Raw genomic sequence first — 22,751 nt, forward strand, 5'->3', positions numbered from 1 at the left:
CTATGGACTGTAGCCCTCTACCCATGGAATTTCACAGGCAAGAATACTGGAGTGCGTTGCCATTTCCTCCTCCAGGAGATCTTCCCAATCCAGAGATGGAACCCAGGTCTTCTGCATCTGCTTCACTGGTAGGCAGATTCTTTACCACTGTACCACCTGTGATGTGCAGCTGTGTCCAAAGTGGGGGTCTTGGAGAGGTGGATAGTGGGGGGTCTAAGAGGTTTTGCATTCCCATTTCCTTTACATTACCTTCTTCAAAGGTAGGAGTCATTCCAGGTTAGCGGTAAGTTCTAGGCTCTAACCTTCAGGCATTTAGCCAGTACCCATGCTAGGGGGATTGGGACTTCAGACTGGGAGGTGAACTTTATTTTCAGAGTGTGAAGATGCTAGTAAGAATGGCTTCTAGTAAGCCCTTGTTGTTGTTCAGTCGCCCAGTTGTGTTTGACTCTTTGCCACCCCTTGGACTGAATCATGCCAGGCCTCCCTGTCCCTTACCGTCTCCCGGAGTTTGCCCAAGTTCATGTTCATTGCATCAGTGATGCCATCCAGCCATCTCATCCTCTGACACCCTCTTCTCTTTCTACGCTCAATCTTTCCCAGCATCAGAGACTTTTCCAATGAGTCGTCTGTTCGCATCAGATGACCAAAGTACTGGCCTTTTATAAGTTCATGAGTTCTCACAGTGAATATACTGGGATGGTTTGCCATTCCCTTCTCCAGTGGATCGCATTTTGTCAGAACTCTCTGCTATGACCCTTTTGTCTTGGGTGGCCCTGTACGGCATGGCTCATAGTTTCATTGAGTTACACAAGCCCCTTCGCCATGAAAAGGCAGTGATTGTACAAGGTACAAGGTTACCCTGTACCAAAGTTTTCTTCTTTCCTTGGAAATATAAGGAGCCAGTTTGGCCTTGATGTTTTCATGGAGAGGAGTCCATCCTTTGACTCCAGAGTCCACTTCAGACAGTTGGACCCCCCCATCATCTATGTCTCCAGAGTTGGAGTCAAAGGACCTAGGTTTGAATCCTGCCTCTGCCCCTACCTGACTGTGTAATCTTGCACAAACCCCTTAATTTTTCTCATCCTCAGTTTCCATATCTGTAAAATGGACATAATAATACCTAACTTTTAAGATTGTAATAAGGCGTGAGATAGTGCCTGCAGAGTACCTGGAATATGATATTGATATGATATATGATGTACCTATTGCAGTAACTGTTAACAGATCTCTGTCTCACCTTGTGTGATTCTATCCACAGCCCTCTGACCCCTGCACACACATTTTGGGCTATCTGCAGAAATCTGACACTTCAGCATGGTGGGCTCTCTATTTAGGGATGTGGGGAGCTAGTGAGTTTTCTTTAGGGAGAGGGGACCTCGATAAGACCATCTCCCCTATTTACCTCCTTGATTCCAGTCATCATTTAGAAGGTCTTTCACAGAACCTACACTGCGGTGTGGGACGGGAAATGGAACCCAGTTCTGGCTCCAAATCCATACTCTTCCGCTGACTTTGATGTCTCGCCCATGACTACTCCCTTCTTGAGGCCTGCTTTGCCCTGCCTCCCTGCACCCCCCCCTCCCCCACCAAAGAAAATAAAAACTAGAATAGAACCAGAAAGCTCTGTCAGGATATTCTGTTTGGGCTTCGTGGTTTGCTTACTGGAAGGTCTGGGTACTCGGGGTCTTGTAGGTTAGGCGCCTTCTTCCTGCTGGGCTCTTGACCCGAGGTTCCCTTCCTGAATGAGCATCACTAGGAAACTGAGAGGGAAATGGGTTTGGGTGGGGGCTTTCCGAAATCATCCCATTTTGCCCTTGTCTAGAAGTGAGATAGGCAGCGAGATCCCCTCCCTGACCGGATTTCTGAAGTCCTTCCCCCTGCCTGCCCCCCATCTCAGCACTGAGGGTGGGATGGTCCCTCTTTCCTGGGTCATGGAGGGATGCTGGGCCAGTCGCCCTGTGTGATTAGGGCTCTGGAGTCCCTTGGCTATGTCAATACCATTGCTGGAAGACCCCAGAGGGACAGTTGGGAAATAGGAGGCCTTAGGAGGTCCTCAGCAGGCCTATGAGGAAGCAGCTGTGGAGGATGGACTGGCGCCCTAACCTGATTCAGGACGGCACCGCAGAGGCTGTGCTGGCAGAGCAGCTGCAGGAGGTTCCTCCCTCTGGAATGTGGCTGGACTACTTTACCTCTCACACCCCACAGACGACTTCCAAACAGAGACCCTGCACTTTAAATCCTTGTGGACATCCCAGGGCCCTGGTACAGGGAGCCTTCAGATCTCTGGGCTCATACGTTACAGGACAGCCCTGGTTTCTGGAGTGAAGTGCTAAATGTCAGGATTTACGTGGGCCATTCTATGCTGCACACCTGCACATGAGCTCATACATGAGCTCATACATGTGTCCCTGTTCTTGGTTTCCTCCTTCCCTCACTGCCCTGACCTCCAGGCAGCAGGCAGAACAACTTTGCTAGCCATGTCCACTTTGCTGTGAGTACCAGAATTACCACCTTTCCTGTCACCGCTTTCTCAGCCTCACCAGTGTGGAAGGTGACATGGGGTAAAGGAATCTAGTTGAGTAGCACCAGGTGTCAAGGGATGGAAGGGCTCCTTGTGCTCATCATCTCCAACCTTTTCCCATTTTACGGACAAGAGGACTGAGGCCCAGAGAGGGAAAGCCACCTGCCTGCATTCCCCTTTGCCTGGTATTGTTGTTTACCTTGAACAAATTAAATGCCTGACGTAGGGTGCAGAGAAGACATCGTGATGTAGGAAAAGAGTTTGGCTTCTGGACCTGGATTCCTGTGTAAATCCTAAATCCTGAAATGTGTGGTCTTGGACAAATGAATTAACTGCTTGTAACCTGTTTCCTAAGATGATAATACCTTGCAGTGTTGAAGTGACCGTTAGAGGTAATATATGCAGGCATCTCAAGCAGTTACTCATCATGGCAGGTGTTCAGAAAGAGGTGACTGTTACTTTGAATATAGCCCCAGTGGTTTGTTAATAGATCCTGGCTGCATTGAACTGTGAAAGCTGTGTATCTAAAAGAAAAGGCTTGACATAGGTATTGTCAATCTTAGTGTAAGCTTCCTGTGAGAAGGGGCTAAGGAACCTAAGCCAGCCTCTACTACATGGCTGTGAACACTTGCTCCTGCGGCCAGGCTCCTGGGAGATGGGCATAGGTTCTCAGCCATAGCTCTATACAAGGCCTTGTTGCTCTGTATTTCCACCGAAATATCTCTTCATGCTCAGGATCTCATCATCCTACCCATGTATTTCAGAAATCTCTTGACCCACATAATTGCTAAATTGTGTGTTTCACGAATTAATAGATTCACAGAGCGAGAGAAGAGCATAAGGTCATCTTGGCAGATTGCAGGCCTGGGGTTTGTGTCCTTTCCTTACCAACATGTTGCCAAATGGTTTTCTGGCCTGGGCTTGAAAACGCCCACCAACAGGAGGCAGCCAGCCAGTCTGATGTTCAGAGGACACGCTGTAATATTGTGGACACTTGATTCCTTGAAAAATCTGCCTCCCAGTGTCTCCATCTTGGACCTCGGGGGACAAATCAAATCACTCTTTCTCATGATAGCCTTTCAGAAGTGATGACAACTGTTGTGTGCCCTGAGTCTTCCTAGGTCTTAAAACTCCAGTTTCTTCAGTGGCTTTGACTCTTCACAGCCCTGGCTTCTCTCTCCTGGACATGCTCCAGCTTTCCACTCTGGCCTGTAGGTGTGGTTACCAGAAGTGAACACAATATTTGGATCAGTTCAAAACAGAACTTTTTTCTTAAACCTCCCTTTTCTTAGACCCTGCACCACTATTAAGTGAGCCCCAAGGTCCTAGTGGCTTTGTGACAGCTTTTCCACACTAATTGGGTTTGTGGTAAATCAACACCACTAAACTAATACAGAGTTTGTATTATATCCTAGAGCTGCCATAACAAGTTACTAGAAACTTGGTGGCTTAAAACAACAGAAAGTTATCCTCTTATAGTTCTGGAGGCCTGGAGTCTGAAATCACAGAGTCTGCAGCCTTGGTTCCTTTGGAGGCTCTGTGGGGGACTCCATTCCATGCCTCTCTCTCTGCTTCTGGGGGTTGCTGGCAATTCTTGGTATTCCTTGACTTGTCAATGCATCACTTCAATCTTGGCCTCTGTCTTCACATGACCCTCTCCCCCCATACGTGTTTTATATGCTTCTTGGAATGGCAGCCCACTCCAGTATTCTTGTCTGGAGAATCCCATGGACAGAGGAGCCTGGAAGGCTACAGTCCATGGGATCACAAAGGGTCAGACACGACTGAGTAACTAACACTTCCCTGAATCCAGACCAGTGGCACTGGATTTCTGTGCAAGGTTTTTTTGACTGGACATGAGGATTCCCAGCTCTCTAAAATGTATTTTTCATGTTTTTTAGTAGTAATTAGTCACTGAAAGATGGATTTTTTTTTAAAGGCAGGAAATAATTTTAAAACAATGTGATGATGATTTTTTTCCCCCCATAATCCTTATTTTCAGGAACCTAGTGGTATATTATGGTTAGTGATAACTATGACCTTAAGCAATTCTCTAACCTTCTCTGACCTCAGTTTCCTCATCTGGGAAACAGATTGGGTGAGGTGAGCTCTATGTCATTTTCAGCTCTGAAATTCTTAATACAGTGGTTTCTGGAAAGCAAGGCTTCCTGTTGATGATAAAAGGTCTCAAGTTGGCTTACTAAACTGAGAATTCACAGCTCTTGATGAAAGCAGATTATCATTTATTAATCTGAAAATCCGAAAAACTCTGTCCTTTTGTTCACCTTTGACAGGATAAGGAGTCTAAGCTGTGACACATCCTTTCCCTCTTCTTGATTACTCACGAAGTGTAAGATCCTACAGGGCTGGCATTTAGTTAGCTCTTAAATATTTATTACATGCAAGAAAGAATATACTTATGTCACATTATTATTAGGAGCAAATAATGCAGTATCATTCAGGTCTGATCATCTAGTAACTATGGGCCTTTTAAGATTCCTCCTGGGACTTCCCCGGTGGTCCTGTGGTTAAGAATCCGCTTTCCAGTGAGGGAACATGATTTTGATCCCTGGTCAGGGAACTAAGATCCCACATTGCTCGGGGCAACTAAGCTAGAGAGCCACAGCAGAAGATCCTGCGTGCTGCAACTAAGACTCGATACACCCACATATATTAATAAATATTTTTAAAAAGATTCCCCCCTGAGTGTGCCTCTCAGAAGCAATTATTTTTATTTATTTATATTCTAGTTGTATTGAGATATAATTGACATATAGCACTCTATAACTTTAAGGTGTGCAGCATAATGACTTACATACATCATGAAATGATCATCACAGTGAGTTTAGTGAACACCCGTCATCTTGTCTAGTTATAAATTAGAGAAACAGAAAAAAAAATTACAACGAGAGCTCTTAGGATTTACTCTTAACAAGTTTCATATATAACATATGGCAGTGCTAATTATATTTATCAAGTTGGACTCTAAAATCACTGCGGATGGTGACTGTAGCCATGAAATTAGAAGACGATTGCTTCTTGGCAGGAAAGCTATGACAAACCTAGACAATGTGTTAAAAAGCAGAGACATCTCTAAGGCGACAAAGGTATGTATAGTCAAGGCTATGGTCTTTCCAGTAGTCACGTACGGATATGAGACCTGGACAATAAAGAAGGCAGAGCACCGAAGAATTGATGCTTTTGAACTGTGGTGCTGGAGAAGACTCTTGAGAATCCCTTGGAAAACGAGATCAAACTAGTCAACCCTAAAGAAAATCAACCATGAATACTCTTTGGAAGAAATTATGCTGAAGCTGAAGTTCTGATACTTTGGCTACCTGATGCTGACAGCTGACTTGTTGGAAAAGACCCTGGTGTTGGGAAAGATTGAAGGCAGAAGGAGAAGAGGGCGACAGAGGATGAGATGGTGGGATGGCATCTCTGATTCGACGGACATGAACTTAGGCCAACTCTGGGAGATAGTGAGGAACAGGGGAGGCCTGGAGTGCTGCAGTCTGTGGGGTCATGAAGAGTCGGACACTACTTGGCAACTGAACAATAAAAACAACACATTATATTTTTAGTACTTATTTACCTTATAACTGAAAATTTGTAGTGAAGGGAAGTCGCTCAGTCATGTCCGACTCTTTGCGACCCCATTGACTGTAGCCTACCAGGATCCTCTGTCCATGGGATTTTCCAGGCAAGAATACTAGAGTGGGTTGCTATTTCTTTCTCCAGGAGATCTTTCTGACCCAGGGATTGAACTGGGGTCTCCCACATTGTAGGCAGATGCTTTACTGTCTGAGCCACAGGGAAACTGGCTGAAGTTTGTAGTACCTTCATCCAATTCCCCCTCCCTCATCTCACCCAGCCCCTACCTTTACCACCCCCACCCGTACCTCTGGTAACCACAAATCTGATCTATTTTTCTGTGGGTTTGTTTTTATATTGTTTGTTTTTGAAGTGTAATTGACCTACAGTACTATTTTATTCCTCTTACACAAAGTACTGATTTTTTTCTATTTCAAAATGATCACCAGGATAAGTATAATTACAGTATGTCACCATATAAAGGAATTAGTTATTTATTGACTGCATTTCCCATGCTGTACATTTCATTCCCATGACTCATTCATTTTGCAAGTGGAATTTTGTATCTCTTAATCTCCCTTACCTATTTCTTTCCTCACCCCAACCCAGAAGCAGTTTCTTCTGACCTTGCCGTGTGGCTTGCAGGATCTTAGTTCCTCAACCAGGGGTTGAACCTGTGACCTCTGCATTGAAAGCATGGAGTCTTAACCACCGGACCACCAGGGAAGTCCCAAGCAGTTACTTTTAAAGATGGTGGCAATGTTTCAAAGTTACTTTCTGGAGCAGTTTCCTTGTCTATGATACAGAGGGCTGTGAGGCCTGGACTTCAGGGCCTATGCTTGAAACACCATGGAAACATGAATTTTTCAGGTTTCATAGGAGGTCTGTGGTCTCATTCCAGACACTCATGCTCAGATGCTTTTCTGTTTCAGGATCCCCCTCCTGCCATCAGTGGCCCCTGTGAATATCCATAGGGGGCTGCAGTCTCTGGCACCTCTGTTCTTTTGAGTTCTTTAGGAACAGACTGTTGGCAGTGCCTCTCTGGATTTTTCATGCTATGCAAGAAGTCTGCTGACTGTCATGGGGTTCACCTTTTCAGGAGACAAGTCAGAGAAGGCTAAGGGCGCATCTACTTGCTGTTATTGTTGGGAAGATTTTTCTGTTTTTTTGAGAGAGGGAAGTTTTCTGGCTTATTTTTGCCATCTTCTTTTAGTTCTTGTGCAAGAAATCTTTATTCTTTACAACAGACCTCCTTCCTAAGAGGAAGAGCTTCTCTAGAATCAGTGATGATGTTATGAGGTTGGGGTTGCAAACTCAAATGTCTGTAGAGGCTTAGTGGATAACGGAAAAGCTGACTGTATGTATGCTCTCCAATTTGTTTTAGTTTTACTCTGTCCACTTGATTTATTTTTGTCTCCCTAATTCTGGTTGAGATACAGGTACAAAGAAACTTCTGTCCTGTAAGGAAACGAGAAACGCAGGTGTGATGACAAATAGTACTAAGTGTACACCCTCAACATCGGGAAGCAGCAGGGAGTGGCGGGGACTGCAGTGAGCTAGAAGGGCCACCCCACCTCTCATGGGGTCCTAGTGTTGTCATAGGTTTTGATTTACCAGGATGAGCTGAGTTTTTATATGAAAATTTCCTGTTGTTAAACTTGGGCTCAATTTAAAATATCTATATTATTGTTCAGCCGCTCAGTGGTGTCCGACTCTTTGCAACCCCATGGACTGCAACATGCCAGGTTTCCCTGTCCTTCACCATCTCCTGAAGCTTGCTCAAATTCATGTCTATTGAGTCAGTGATTCCATTCAACCATCTCATCCTCTGTTGTCCCCTTCTCCTCCTTTCTATTTTTCTGAGCATCAGGGTCTTTGTGGTTCAACTAAAATGAATTTGGGGGACAGATTGGTTTCTGGGTAAGCAATCTGAACCCTCTCATACATGTTTGGACAGATGGGTCTATGGGGTGGGCTCCTGGGTCATCTCTCTATATAGGTTGGTCTGGTAGGGGATCCTAGTGGAGCTGTGTATGGAGGGGGCTGCTTATGTTCATCCTTGCATGTGGATATGAAGGAATAGAAGATAAATAGCATAAAAAAACAAGTTATAGAAATATACGTACAGTTTTATTCCATTTATGTAACTTCTTTTTAAAATGATGTGTATACTCTCCGACATAAATCACAGCAGGATCCTCCATGACCCACCTCCCAGAATAGTGGAAATAAAAGCAAAAATAAACAAATGGGACCTAATTAAAATTAAAAGCTTTTGCACAACAAAGGAAACTATAAACAAGGTGAAAAGACAGCCTTCAGAATGGGAGAAAATAATAGCAAATGAAGCAACAGACAAACAATTAATCTCAAAAATATACAAGCAACTTCTGCAGCTGAATTCCCAAAAAATAAACGACCCAATCAAAAAATCGGCCAAAGAACTAAACAGACATTTCTCCAAAGAAGACATACAGATGGCTAACAAACACATGAAAAGATGCTCAACATCACTCATTATTAGAGAAATGCAAATCAAAACCACAATGAGGTATCATTTCACACCAGTCAGAATGGCTGCTATCCAAAAGTCTACAAGCAATAAATGCTGGAGAGGATGTGGAGAAAAGGGAACCCTCTTACACTGTTGGTGGGAATGCAAACTAGTACAGCCACTATGGAGAACAGTGTGGAGATTCCTTAAAAAACTGGGAATAGAACTGCCATATGACCCAGCAATCCCACTGCTGGGCATATACACCGAGGAAACCAGAATTGAAAGAGACGCGTGTACCCCAATGTTCATCGCAGCACTGTTTACAATAGCCAGGACATGGAAGCAACCTAGATGTCCATCAGCAGACGAATGGATAAGGAAGCTGTGGTACATATACACAATGGAATATTACTCAGCCATTAAAAAAAAAATACATTTGAATCGGTTCTACTGAGATGGATGAAACTGGAGCCCATTATACAGAGTGAAGTAAGCCAGAAAGAAAAACAACAATACAGTATACTAATGCATATATATGGAATTTGAAAGATGGTAACAATAACCCTATATGCGAGACAGAATAAGAGGCACAGATGCATGGAACAATTTTATAGACTCTGAGGGAGAAGGTGAGGGTGGGACGTTCTGGGAGAATGGCATTGAGACATGTGTATTGTCATATGTGAAACAGAGCACCATTCCATGTTCGATGCATGTGACAAGGGCTCAGGGCCAGGGCAATGGGATGATCCAGAAGGATGGGATGGGGAGGGAGGTGGGAGGGGGGTCCAGGAAGGGGAACACATGTAAACCCATGGCTGATTCATGTCAATGTATGGCAAAAACTATTACAATATTGTAAAGTAATTAGCCCCCAACTAAAATAAATAAATTTATAAAATAAAAAAAAAAAAAAAGAGATATAGAAACTTAAAAAAAAAAAAAAAGTGATTTGACATTGTCAAAAAAAAAAAATAAAATGATGTGTATATATATTTTTAAATGCATGAGAATTTCATATAGGCGAAAAACAAAAAGAACACACAAGAAACTGGTAAAGGCGTTGCCTCTGAGATTGACACTGACACTGAAGTCAAGGCAAGAAAGGGGCCTTCTGCTTTCTAGCTTATACTCGTCTGTGACTCGGAATACAGTTGATCCTCTGTATCCCAGAATGCAGAACCCGCAGATAAGGAGGGCTGACCATACTATGCCCTTTTATGCAACGGACATGATCATCTGTGGAATTTGGTATTAGGGAGGGTCCAACCCCCGACACATGCCAAGGGACGACTGTACTTAATTTTTGTAAGGTAAAACGAAAAAAGCTTTTGGGAAGTATAATTGCTGTATAACGAATGTAAAACTTCGGCGCTGAGAGTACAAGGAGAGAAGAAGGCTGAGTGGTCTGGAGTGATTAGGAAGGACCACTGGGAAGAGAAGGGGCCTTGAAGGTTGGGCAGAACTCATAGAGGAGGAAGACTGCAGGAGCCAAAGCCCAGGGGTGGTGGGCAAGATGGGGTGACCTGGGGACTGGTGAACAGTTAAATTTGGTAGGAGCCGAGGGTCTAGGGAAGCAGAGAAGGCTTTAGCAGGTGATGAGCCACGGAGGGTGTGTACCAGGAGGTAATGGAATGAGAGCCGTGTTCCAGCATGATCCATCTGGCAGCAAGGATGAGGGAGTTTGGAGGCAGGACTCCAGGGTGGAGCCGCTCATGTGGCCTCATCCGGCTCCCATCTAGCTGTCACTGATCCTTGCCTGTGTGTTGCCTAGTGAGTGAACAAGGGTTGTGGCTATATACCTGATGAGTAAGCTCTCAGGAGCATGGGCTTTGGAGGGTGGCCAGCCTCTGCTGGTGCTCGAAGTGGTTCTTGTACCTCTGCTGCCAGTGTGTCTCCCCAGACATTTTGGAGTTTCTGTGACGCAACTGGCCATAGGCTTAAGTGTAACCACTGAGAACAAGCCCATACTTTGGAGTCAGGCGATATGGGCTTGAAATCTTACTTTGTCATTTACTGGCTATATGACCTTGGGGTGGCATATATTGACCCCCTTGGGCCTCAGTGTTCATGTTTGAAAAATGGGGATAGAATGATTCACCTTCTCCAGTTGTTATACCCAGCAGATTGACACTTGGCAATTAGTTGTGCTTTGCTGTACTTAACATTGCGGTACTCACTCTGATCTGTAGTTATAAATATTTATATTATTTATGGTTAAAGTACATATTGTATCTATTTATGACTATATCAGTTTGTTCTTTTGAACTGTAAGCTCCTGTTCAGTGGGGATAATCATGTTCTAGTCACTGTCTTATCCTGAAACACTCATCACTGAACACATAGTAGGGCTAAATAAATGTTGGATGGATGGAGTTTGTGTTTTTAATCCTACTCCAGCTTTAACAAGCAGTTGACTTGTGATCAATTAGGATATATCAGTAATTGAGAGCATGTTTCCTTTGTGGTTAAAACAAGATTTGTCAGTTCAAATGCCCTTGTTAGGATAATGTATCAGGATGGCTTGTGAGTCCTTCATTCTTTCATTCTATGGTGGCAGATCTGTTTTGTGGGGCTTGATGTTTATAAAATTTTGGAGGTCTTCTTTAAGAATACATACAGTTGTAGAAAGCATGTACACACATTGGTAGGCCCCTTTCTAAGGCCTCAGAAAGGGCTGATGAAAGTGAGGGGCCCTGATGCTCGAGATTCCTTAGTTTCACAGTGATTCATCTCTGCATTTAAAGATTTATAGAATACTCCCTACAGGCAGTGGTGGGAGTTATGAAGGATATAGAAATTTTTAAAAGGGAAAAAACGATTCTAATGGATACAAGTTTTAGTAAAACTGTCATCCCAAGTAGACTCGGAACAAAACCCCTTGCATTTTTCTTCAGCCAGCAAATATTTATTGAGCACCTACTATGTGCCAGGCACCATGTAGGCATTGGAACATAGCTGTGAAGACAGAAGTCTTGCCCCGTGGAGCTCATATTTCAACTGCATCATAACTTGTGACCTACCTAGAGGCAGTGGAGAGCCACAGTGTTGCTCTCAGTCCATGGGGATAAAGGCATCTTGATGCCTTAGTTTGCCTGACCCTTCTCCTCTCCAAGCCTGCTCTGGGAGTGAGAGCAACGTGGTTAAATTGATGCAGAGAGGACCGTAGCCATCCCAAGCAGTGATGAAAGAATCACAGATTGTTATACTAGGAGTGAGTATGATGGTTGGTAACTGCTCAGGCTCTTCCCGACCGTGACCGTGAGAGATAGTGATGAAGGATCCCTCATTTCCCCACCAAAGGCTCTCTGTTTTGGGCCTGATTTCAGCCCCAGTGTGGCAGAGCAGAACTCAGTGAGCAATTCATTCTGACTCCAGGGCTCACAAGCGGAGGTATTTCTTATGTCCTCTTACCAGAGGGGCAGCCAACCCCATGGTCTCAAAGAACAGAACTGGGGCCTGGAGACAGAGTGCCTGCTTCATTGTTTACCCCAGCTAGTGCTCTGCTTGGCCACAGTGGGGCGGTGACTCACAGCTGGAACTGTGTTCCTGCATTGCTGCCAGATTGCAGATTGTGTGTGGGGAGGGTGGGGATGAGGGGGTAGGGAGGAGAATGAATGAGTAGGAGCCAGTGGCTGCTGGATTTGTAACACCTTGGGAGGCAGTTGCTCCAGAACCAAAGTTGAAATAGAGCGGGTGGGCTGTGAGCCTCCCTCCCAGTCTGACTTGAACTGGGAACGCTAGGAAGACATAGCATGGAGCTCCAGCAGAGAGCAATCGCGTCTGCTGCCTTTCCTATGGAGAACGACAGCCCAAGAGCAGGTTAGTTCTGTACTGGTTTCTCGGATTCGGTTTACTGAGATGTATTCTGATTTGTGAAAATCAAGTCATGACTGAGAGAAAGGGAGTTTTTGATGGAGCACCTACAGTTAAAAAAAAAAAATCCAGTTTAATTGGGAATAAACAGGACAAAAGTATCATTAACTACACCTCCGTGCTGTCATTACAAAGGATATTCTGTTGGCAAGTGAGACTGGGGAGGACAGCTGTTCTGCCTCTTTCCTTTGTGTTTTCAATTATGTGCAGTGTTGTTACATTTCAGTCTGGCTCCTGCAATACTCTGAGATGAGCCTCAGCTTCTTAAGATGTTACAGCTGGAGGATCTCTAAAACATCACCTGGTCTAGCCTTCTCCTTTTACACTTGAGAAGTCTGACTTATTGAAGAGCATTAAATAGAAGCATTAAACTGGATGTTCTTTAAGGTAGAAAATGTTTCTGTGCAGTTTTAAAAATTCTGTAAAGTATGTGTCCCTGGCTCAGACAGCCTGCTGGGGAGGCTGTTGTCTTAGGCTGTGCTTTCTGAGCCATGAGGGCTTCCCTGGTGGCTCAGATAGTCAAGAATCTGCCTGCAGTGTAGCAGAGGAGGGTTTGATCCCTGGGTCAGGAAGATCCCCCTGAAGAAGGGAATGGCAACCCACTCCAGTATTCTTACCTGGAGAATTCCATGGACAGAGGAACCTCGTGGACTACAGTCCGTGGGGTTGCAAAGAGTCAGACATGACTGAGTGACTAACACGTTCACTGTTTTTGGAGCCATAGGGCTCCAACCAGTGAGGGACAGAAGTGTGGCTCAAGGAATGTGCTTATTGACCTTAAACTACTTGGCTTGGTGAGCGTGTTTAAGTTTAAACAGAAGGCTGAGTGTTTTGCCTTAACTCAAAGGGGGAAAAAAATGTGTTCTTTAGCCAGGCTAATAATACTGAAGCTTGTAACATAGAAAAAGACAAAACAACTCTGTTAGAGTGGAGATTTAGAGCTAGCAAAAGAAAAATATGACAGGAACTGAAGGTTGAGTGTCTGCTGTGGGGCAGGCACATTATCAGTGCTCTTTTTAACAGTCTTGCAGAATTAGAGTTGGCTCCTCTTTTTACAGATAAAGAAACCACCGCACTCGGAAATGTCATTAACTCCTTTAAGGTCGTGCACCTCCAGTGTGCGGCAGAGCTGGGGTTTGAACTCCAGCGTGTAAGACTCTGAATAACCTGGGGTTCATGCTTTGGAGGCCTCAGGTGGCTTCTCCAGGTGGAGGGTCTAACCCCGTCATTGGACAGATGAGGAAACTAAAACCCAGCATGGTTGTGTGTTTGCACAGGGGCGTAAAACTAGTTGGTAGTAACAGAACTGGTCTCCCCACTCCCATTACATTGCTTCTCTACCAACTTCCTTTAAAAAAAAAAAGGAGAGGGAGGCAATCTGGGTTTGATTTCCTCATTCAGTCAGGAGTTGGGCTTTAGTCTTTTCATGGTTATTGAAGTCCTATGGAGCCACAATTAAAACTTGCTATTAAACCAGCAGTCCTAAGTATTGGAGCCCCATGTGGGGGCTCGGGGAGAAGAGAGGCTTGCGGTGTGGGTTACTGGGTCAGAAGAGGTAATTTATGAAATGAATTGGCCACTGAATGCATCTGAAAACACTTGGAGAGCCTAATGAAATACAGAACTTTTCAAATTTTGCCGGAAGACTTCAGTCTGTTAAATTCAGTGCTTGGGAAGGAGACACCTCCCTCTTGCAAGATTTGAGAGCTTTCAGTTCACTCCATTAATTTTGTGACTCCCTTGAGCCCAGCTCTGTCTGCGCTAGGCTCAGCCCCCTTTGGCACTTTTAGGTGAGGAGAGCAGGTCCTGACTACCCCTCAGGGTGTTGAGTCTGAGGGTTGGCTGAATTTCATGTCTCTGCCTAGCTGGGTATGAGTCAAGCATGGACATCATGGGGATGGGGAAGGCCCTTCCTTGGTCTGCGCCACGCTCCCCAGGACTGGTGGACTCTCCCAGCCTGGATGTAGGATCTTTATCAGGGCCTGGGGGCCCTGGCCTCCCCCACTCTCTCTGGGGCATGTGTGATACGTTAGGCTGCTGAAATCAGAAAGTGAGATGGGTTCTGCACAGCCTCTCCCTGAAGGTGGTGTGAGTTTGTGCTCAGGCTGGTGAGATAAAGGAGTTCAAGTGCCTGCTCCGTGGCATTGCTGTTCTGTGCTGTGGGAGATACGTTAGAAATCAGTGAAGGACTGCTCCCAGCCCTGCGGTTAACTTAGGATCTTACTGGAGCTAGGGGAGAGGGGGAGGAGAGCAAACACAGATGAAATAGTAGAAAGCAATGTGAGAGTGTATAATCATCACCAAATTACTGGTTTCACACCAAATACTCTCCCAGTTCACAAAAAGGAGATACAGGTGATGTTTGTATTGTCCTCCTCTGTGCTTTTTATCACCTAGTAATTGCCTCCGGGGTGTTTGCATTCCATGCTTTGATTCTCTCTGCTGAGTGTACTTCCTTCTCCTTTGCAGGGGTGGTAGAGGGGGTTGCAGGGGAAGGTTAATTTCTCCAAATTATATTGTGACACAGTTGGGAGAGAGCCAAGGATGAAGCAATCTCAGCATGTTGGTCTCTGATGCATCCTTCCTCAGGTAGTAAGAGCAGAAGCCACTGCCTTTGGATGGCTTATGACCCTTCAAGTTCTTGTCATTTTGTGACCCGAGTCCAGACTTCTATAGGGTTAGCTAGCCTATTTGGAGGCATGACCTTGCTTTAAAGTAGGAGTCTCCTTAGTCATTAATTCTCATTCATTCATTCAGCACATATAACAGATCCAGACTCTGTTACGGGCTGATAATAGCAGTAAAAAGACAGGCAAGGTCCTTGCTCTCCTAGAATACACCATTAGTCAGGGATACTGATGATCATCAGTAAGAAAAATAACAGTTAGTGATAATTAAAATAGGGTGATGTGATATGACTGGGAGCTACTACTTCAGTGGGTGGTTGGGAAGGGCTCTGAGATGATAATTCTGCTGAATGGCAAGGCACCAGTTAAGTACAGGGGAAAGGGTATCCAGTACAAAGGTTGTTAAGTAGGAAAGAGCTTGGTGTTCAGGGAGGAGAAAGGAGATGAGTGTGGCTGGAGCAGGATAGGGAAGGAGGAGAGTGGTGCAGGAAGAGGATGGGGCTAGGCAGGGGCCAGATCACCTGGGATCTTGGAAGCCAAGGTAAGGAGCTTGAATTTTAACTCTGGGTGATGTGGAGCTGTTGTACGGTTTAAACGGGAAGTGTGTGTTATCTGACATTTTAAAAGATTCCATCAGGCTTTCGGTGAGGACGATGGATGGTATAGTGGCCAGGGTAGAAGCAAGAAGAGCAGTTAGGTGGCTGCTGTGATGACTACGGTATGGCTGTAGACATGGAAGGAAGTGTATGAATTCAGAGTATGTTTTTAGATGGAGGCAGCAGGACTTGCTAATATATGATATGCGGAGATTAAGGTAAAAGAGTGGAGGATGCCTCCTAGGTTGTTGAATAGTGATGCTGTTAATGGACAAAGGGAAACCTGGAGGGAGGATTATTGGGTCTGGTGGGAGTGAGGCGAGGAGACTCATTCTGGTTTTGCCCTGTTCCAATTTAGATGCCTGTTAGTTACCACCATTGTCAAGACACAGCCAGGTTCCATGGACATTAATTGAGTACCTTCTGTATGCCAGGCCTTGTGTGATGCCCTTTCATATATCCTCACAACAACGTTTCCCTATGTGTAAATGGAAGAACTGAGGCTCAGAGACCTGAGGTGGCTTGTTCTGGTTTACACCCAGATCTTCTGACCCCCAGGACTCTGGACTGATGTGGTGCCCAGGGTGGATATTGAAGGAGGTTGGTTAGTAATGTGTTGATGGCACTCACTTGGAGAGAGGATGGGGACTATCTGTTGGCTTGTCAAGGCCTGCTTCTCATGTTTCTGGAAGAAGGGCCTGTCAGAATCATGCTGGTGTGCAGAGAGCTGCTTGACATTTTCAAAACAGCACAAGCTCCAAAGACCACATCAGTAACATCCTAAGCCCCCCTTAGGAAATGCCACATGAATAGCAGTGACACTTTGTACTAAATTAAGTAAAAGAGAACAAACGTTGCCTGAGAAGTGTTGAGGGAGTGTAGAGATGCCATCGGGACTCTTGGCCACTACATCTTTACTCTGCAGCCCAGATGGGAGCTGAAGGTGGGGAGGCAATTTCTTAACGTTTTTGGAGTTTGGGTTATCAATTCGGGGAGCTAACTAGGAGCAGTATTTTGTGACTCGGTGCCTTGGTTTCCTGGAGACACTGGGATTTAGAACAAAGATAGTAAGGGCCTTAACAAGCCTGGAGGCAGTGCTGACTGTGGCTTGAGGTCTGCAGGGTGATCCTTTTACAGTAATCTGGGAGCTGTGTTGAGGAGCCAGAAGGTCCAGAGTGGGAGCTGCTGCCGAGCATACCAATTAGAAGGGCCTTGATAGAGTCCCTCCATGGGCTCTGAGGCCGGATACTTTCCTTACATTTTAAGCTGTTTCTTCTCCTCCTTACAGCAGGGGCCAGATAAGAGCTGGTGCTGACAGAGCAGATCTGTCACACTCTCAGCATACCAATACCACCACTGGCAGAAAAGTAGATTTATCAGGCTGGTCCGACCCCCACTCTTGAGCACCATTCACATAAACTCCAGAACTTCTCCCCATGCCGAAAAGGACGGCTGTGCTAAATTGGAACCTTTATGTTTAACCAGCCAGAGTCACTGTTCACATTATAGTCAAAATCTGTATGAATGGAAGATTAAACTTGGAAAAACATTGCAAGAAGCTGTAGGATTCATTTACCTTTTACTCGCCCTGTCTGTGGTGGACTCTTCCTTCTACTGAGTTCAAATCAGCCTGCAGTTCTCTCTGGTCCCCACTCTGTTCTCATATCAAGTCTCCTGCATTGACTGTCAGACTTCTTTAGGGCCTAACCCAAGTCCTTCCAGCCAGGGCTTGTGAAGACCTGCTTGTTTACATGGATGGTTACCCATGGCCTGCCTGTATGGGGATTGTCCTTCGCTGCCACCTTCCACCCGTGCTCCCTGGTCCTCTCGCAGGCAACACTGACTGCTATTCAACCTGGACGACTGTTCCTAGGAGGAACAGTGGGATCTGAGAATAAAGGCTAGGCTGTGTTCTATCTCACTTGCTGAGTAACTTTCTGAAGAGCAACAGAAGCCCTTGTATGGAGGGAAGAGAGTTTCTGGGCTCCACTGAAACCAGCCACCTGGCTCCTGGCCGGGCCATCTCCATCACTGCCGGGGAGCAAGGTGGCAATTCAGGTTTAAGAACAGGTATTTCAGGGGATCTGTCTGTGCCTGCTAACTGTGTCTTAAGACAAGGTGATAGGACATGAGATTCGTCATGGGTTTTAAAAAATCAAAAATCATGAAATGGAGCAAGCTTGGAGATTTGGCTGAGGGGTCAAGGACAGCAGGTAAAGCCAGAGGACCTTGTGGTCTCCAAATGGGTGTGGGGATCCAGCGTTCAGTAGGTAACCTCCATTTCATGTGAGCGAGCCTGGAGTGGTATAAAGACATCAGAAGGGTGGTAGTTGCAGGAACACAGGAGTTGACTGTTGAGGGCAGGTCATTTACCCTTTCTGGGCCTTTCCTTACCTGTGGTTTGATCTGATGAAACACAGCCTGTCCTGTTGGGTGTTCAGGCAGATTAAATGAAATAGTCCAAGCACCTAACTCTTCTTTGCTCAAAAAGTGCTGAACCAGAAGCTCTGCCATAAGCAAGCTGGGCAGACTTAATCAGAAATCATCAAATTTTAAGACCTTAGTATTCAGGAGGCAGTACTTTGATTCATCTCTTTTCTCAAATGTATTGAATCCTTTTTTTTTTTTTTAATTTAGTGATCCAGTAACATCCCATAACCCAGATCTTCATTTCCTTATGCGTAATATAGAAATAAAAATATCTGTGCTGTCTACCTCAGTGGGAGGGTCAAATACGATGATGAATGTGACCACACTTAGAACTTCATGTAAGTGCAGGAAATGGTGGTGATGGTGCAGTGGTTGATAATTATTTTTGGCAAAAAGGGCAGCATCCGTATTAGGGAAGAAAGGCTGGGGAGCTGCCTCTAAGGTCTGATCAAATGACAGCTCTATTTTTGTCCACTTTAAAAAACTATCTTTCTTCTTATGTTAGAATGTGAAAATCTTCATAGTGCCCACACTTTCCAGCTCAGGATTCGTTTACCCAAGACTCTGGACCTATTTAAGCTGGTACACATTGAGCGTGGGGAGCCTAGCTAGGAGTTGGTATTCTAGTTGCACAGTGTTTATGAAGTCTTTGCTGAATGCTGCTCCAGGCACAGAGAAGGTTTGCTCTTTGCCTCTCTCTGCCAAAAATTCACCAGGCTGACCTTGTGATAGAACCAAAGGCTGATTGGGGGTGCCTTTGGGGTGTCTGAGTACCACACAGGTGGCATTGTCATTCAGAAGCTTGGCCACCGGCTGAGGGGAAGGAAGGAGGTGGGGAGGGAGAGAGAATAGCAGTGGCTGCTGTTGTTTTTCACATGCTTTGTTTTTACGGACTTATGATCATGCCTAGGAGGCTGCCAGCCCTGCAGACTTCTGAGGGAAGGGGACAGCAGGTTATTATGCAAAGAGCATCAAATTTAGATATAGAAGACCTGTATTCATGTCCCAGTCTTATTGCTTATTGACGAAGTTATCTTGAGCAAGTCACTTAACTTCTCTGAGCCATTTCCTCATTCATAAAGCAGGAGTTGATGTTACTAATAGCTAAGTTATGTAAGAGAAGACTTTTTTAGAGCTAATAGTGGACAAGAATTATTGTTATTTCCATTATGAGCAGAACAGTGTTTTTCTCCAGGAAGAAATGAAGCAGGTTTAAGTTAGAGTTTGTGTTTTCAAATTCCCTAGTGTTTTTCAGATGTCTTGTAGGGACTTCTTTAGGGTGAATGGAGATGACTAAAAGAAACTGGTATAAATCAAGCCTAGCCCATGAACGCAATACAAAGATTTCTGAAATAGATGTCAAGGGGGCTTGCTTCTCACCCTTATTTAGATGCTCATGCCTTAACTCGGCTTTTTTGGGGAAGAACAGCCTGCTGCCAGCCAGATGAGGTCATGGGATTTCAAGGGCTTTGCCTGGAACCAGGAGCTGAGAATTTGGAGGCTGGCGGTGGTTGGGAGGGTTGAGAGGGTGCCGGGGAAAGTGTACGGTCGCAGGGCCAGGGAGCAGCCTGTCCTGATGGCTCTGCCTGCTTCACATCTGGCTCATTAGAATTCCGGCTGCTCAGACCTCAGTGCCAGCCTTACCCAGACACCCCAGCGCAGGATGCCCTGACGGCCCCAGGCAGAGTAAGAAAGACTTGGGCTTAGAGATTTTTTTTTTTTTCTTCTTTAACCTTTATGCTATGCTCATTTAAACCTACTAATGTCTGGGGTGAGTCAGGGCTCAATTTGGAGATGAGACTGATATCTTAACACTATCAAACTAAGATGATATATTGACTCTGACAGTAAAAGCATTTTAACCGTCTATATTAGGAGCCTTAAAAAAATGACCATACCCTTTGATTTAGTAATTTTATTTCTGAGACTTTAATGCAAGGAAATAATTTGAATTGCAGATAAAGCCCATATATGCAAAGATAAATTGACTATAATAATGGGAAGTGGGTTAGAGGAAGCACCTAAAATGTCCAGCATTAGAAGAATGTAAATCTTTTTAGAATGTAAGCACCACGGTGTAAGGACTTTTTTGTTCATTTTGTACCTCTAGGACCTAAGACAGTACCTGGCACACAGATGGCCAGTAAACATTTTTTGAACAATTATATGAAAAAAAATTTTACATTTACATGATAAGACTATTATTCACCTATTTCAAATGAAGATGTCTTAATGACATAGGAAATTTTCTGTGTTAATTGGATGTGAAGAAAGCAGTATACAGATTTCTAAATACAGTAAAATCACATTAAGAAAAATAAAATGATTTAAAGGAAAAAAGAAAAGCTAGGAAAGAGAAGATACCCAGATGTATATGGCTGGGTAGTGAGATCACAGGTGACTTTTTTTCTTTCTATATTTTCTAAAATGTCTAAAATAACTATGATTTTGCAGTTGAGAAAAACATTTTAACATAAATCATATTCTTTAAAGAAAAAAAGAGGAGGTTAGATTAGTTTATTCATGGAGCAGAACAGCATCCTCTAAAGCCAACTCCCTCTTCCTTTCAAAGAAGCAGGCAGCCTTTATGAATACACAAAACACCTACACACTCTGGTTGTGTCTGTCAACTCGGCGTGGAAGCTGATCCCTCCTCACATCAAAAGGGTGATAGAAACTGCACAGTGTTGAAATTGTACAGGTCATGTTGCAGAGACATGCCCATACATTTATATCCCATCACTGAAGTGAAGACATTCTGTAGTAGGGAGAAGAATTTTAAGAAGATAGATTTTTCTGGGTGGGTGTTAATTCTTAGAATTCTTGCCCTGCTTCGTGGGTTTTGGAAGCTGTTGAAAGTGCCGTCTGCTTTCCTTCATTCTTGTTCTCAGCTCGTGCCTTCTTAAAGTAACTTTTCGCTGAGCGAGTCAGTTTGTAGGAGTGGAGTCAGTTTGTAGGAGTAAGCGCGTCATGGACTGTGTCTCTAAGATCCAGTGTTGTTTTGGGGGCAAGACTTCAGTGGGCTTTGGCACCTGAGCTGAAGGGTTTTGGTTTTTAAATGCAGCTGGGTTCTGACAGAGTGTCTCTCCAAGGCAAGGCCGGCGGTGTCACCCTGGGAGGAGTCCGCGATGAGCAGGGGTCTTCAGACATCACTGAGCTGTTGTTGTGTCTATGAGCCTTTCCACTCACATGATTTCTCATTCATTATCTCTCTTTCTTTCTTTTTAGCCATAACCAGCAGACCACAGCTTTCAGGCATCCTGTGAGTGGGCAGTTTTCTCCAGAAAATAGTGAATTTATTCTTCAAGAAGAAGAGTAAGTACATTTGTGTATTCTCCTTTTTTAGGCACAGCTTGGGAACTTAAAGGCATTTGCTCAAAACAAAGCTTGTTGGGCTATTTTCTCTCTCAGACATAGGGGCTTGGAGTGGGTTGTTTGCTTCAAGGTGAAACTCGAGAATTTTGTTTTTCAATCTCTAGACTTCTCTCAGAGGGTAGATGTGGAAGGGGGGAGATGATATGGGGGTGTGCTGTGATGAGTATTGTCAGAGCCTCTTCAAAGTTCCCTTTCCCCTCAAGCATCACCTTACAGACTAGTTATGCTCTGAGAGGACCCACTCTCCTGTTGTTGAAGGTACTGTAAGTATAGCCTCCCGAGGAAGCCTCGTATAGGAGCCCAAAGCCAGGACTTAGAAGAGAGGAGGGCTGGTGGCACCCTTTGTCCCTGAACATTTTGAGTCCTTTGTGCTTGCTTTTCCTAACACAGGAACTTCTTGCTCCTCAGTCGCATTTCAGCAGGGCTTCTGAGTGCTCAGAGGCAGGTTCTACCACCCAGGGCCTGTCTGCTATAAATTGCATGTACGGCCCATGCACACATTTTGGGGATGTGTTCTCCCAAAAATGAAGGCAGAAAAAAATGTGCAAGTGTCTGTGCTTCATTCTGATCATTTGACACAGCTCTGTTTGAAGGAAACAGTTCTGTCTGAGAAACTAATAGAGACATTGGCTTTAAGGGTTTTTCTTTCTTTAACACACACATATATATATGCGTGCGTGCGTGCTAAGTCACTTCAGTCACATCTGACTGTGCGACCCTGTGGACTACAGCCTGCCAAGCTCCTCTGTCCATGGGATTCTCCAGGCAAGAATACTGGAGTGGGTTGCCACGCCCTCTTCCAGGGGATCTTCCCGACCCAGGGATCGACCTTGTGTGTCTTACATCTCCTGCATTGGCAGGCGGATTGTTTACCCCTAGTGCCACCTGGGAAGCCCATATATATGTATATATATATATTTGGCCATACCACACAGCTTGTGGGATCTTAGTTCCCTGACCAGGGATTGAACCTGAGCCCTTGGCAGTGAAAATGCAGAGTCCTTACCACCGGACCAGGAGGGAATTCCCAAAGGTATTTTTTTTTCCCCTTCAAACCAATTTTCTTCTGTTTCATCACTTAGATATGTTCAAATGTAATCTTATATTATCAGTATTTATATTTTTACAGTGTTTTCCTCTTGTAGTACTTACACTTATAAATGAAGATAGAAAACTTCAAATATATACAAAAGTAGAGAGATACAATAATAAATCTGATATATTCATTATCTATC

The 22,751-nt window shown here is 44.6% G+C and overlaps 1 protein-coding gene across 8 annotated transcripts in view; it reads left to right on the plus strand.

Annotated features, from left to right (window-relative positions):
• PLEKHA7 (pleckstrin homology domain containing A7) overlaps positions 1-22,751 on the plus strand; it is a 220,232-nt gene that overhangs the window by 107,674 nt on the left and 89,807 nt on the right. For 6 of the 8 annotated variants that reach the window (XM_081541487.1, XM_081541488.1, XM_081541486.1 and 3 more), the window contains one exon: positions 21,370-21,456. In XM_081541487.1, the coding sequence (XP_081397613.1) occupies positions 21,370-21,456 (87 nt within the window). Of the gene's footprint in view, positions 1-12,188; positions 12,435-21,070; positions 21,234-21,369; positions 21,457-22,751 lie in introns of those variants that run through there. The other 2 variants (XM_081541493.1, XM_081541494.1) reach the window with 2 other exon arrangements.

The sequence above is a fragment of the Giraffa tippelskirchi genome, chromosome 11 (assembly GCF_054371585.1).
Source record: "Giraffa tippelskirchi isolate mGirTip1 chromosome 11, T2T-mGirTip1v1.2.pri, whole genome shotgun sequence".
Classification (NCBI taxonomy): domain Eukaryota; kingdom Metazoa; phylum Chordata; class Mammalia; order Artiodactyla; family Giraffidae; genus Giraffa; species Giraffa tippelskirchi.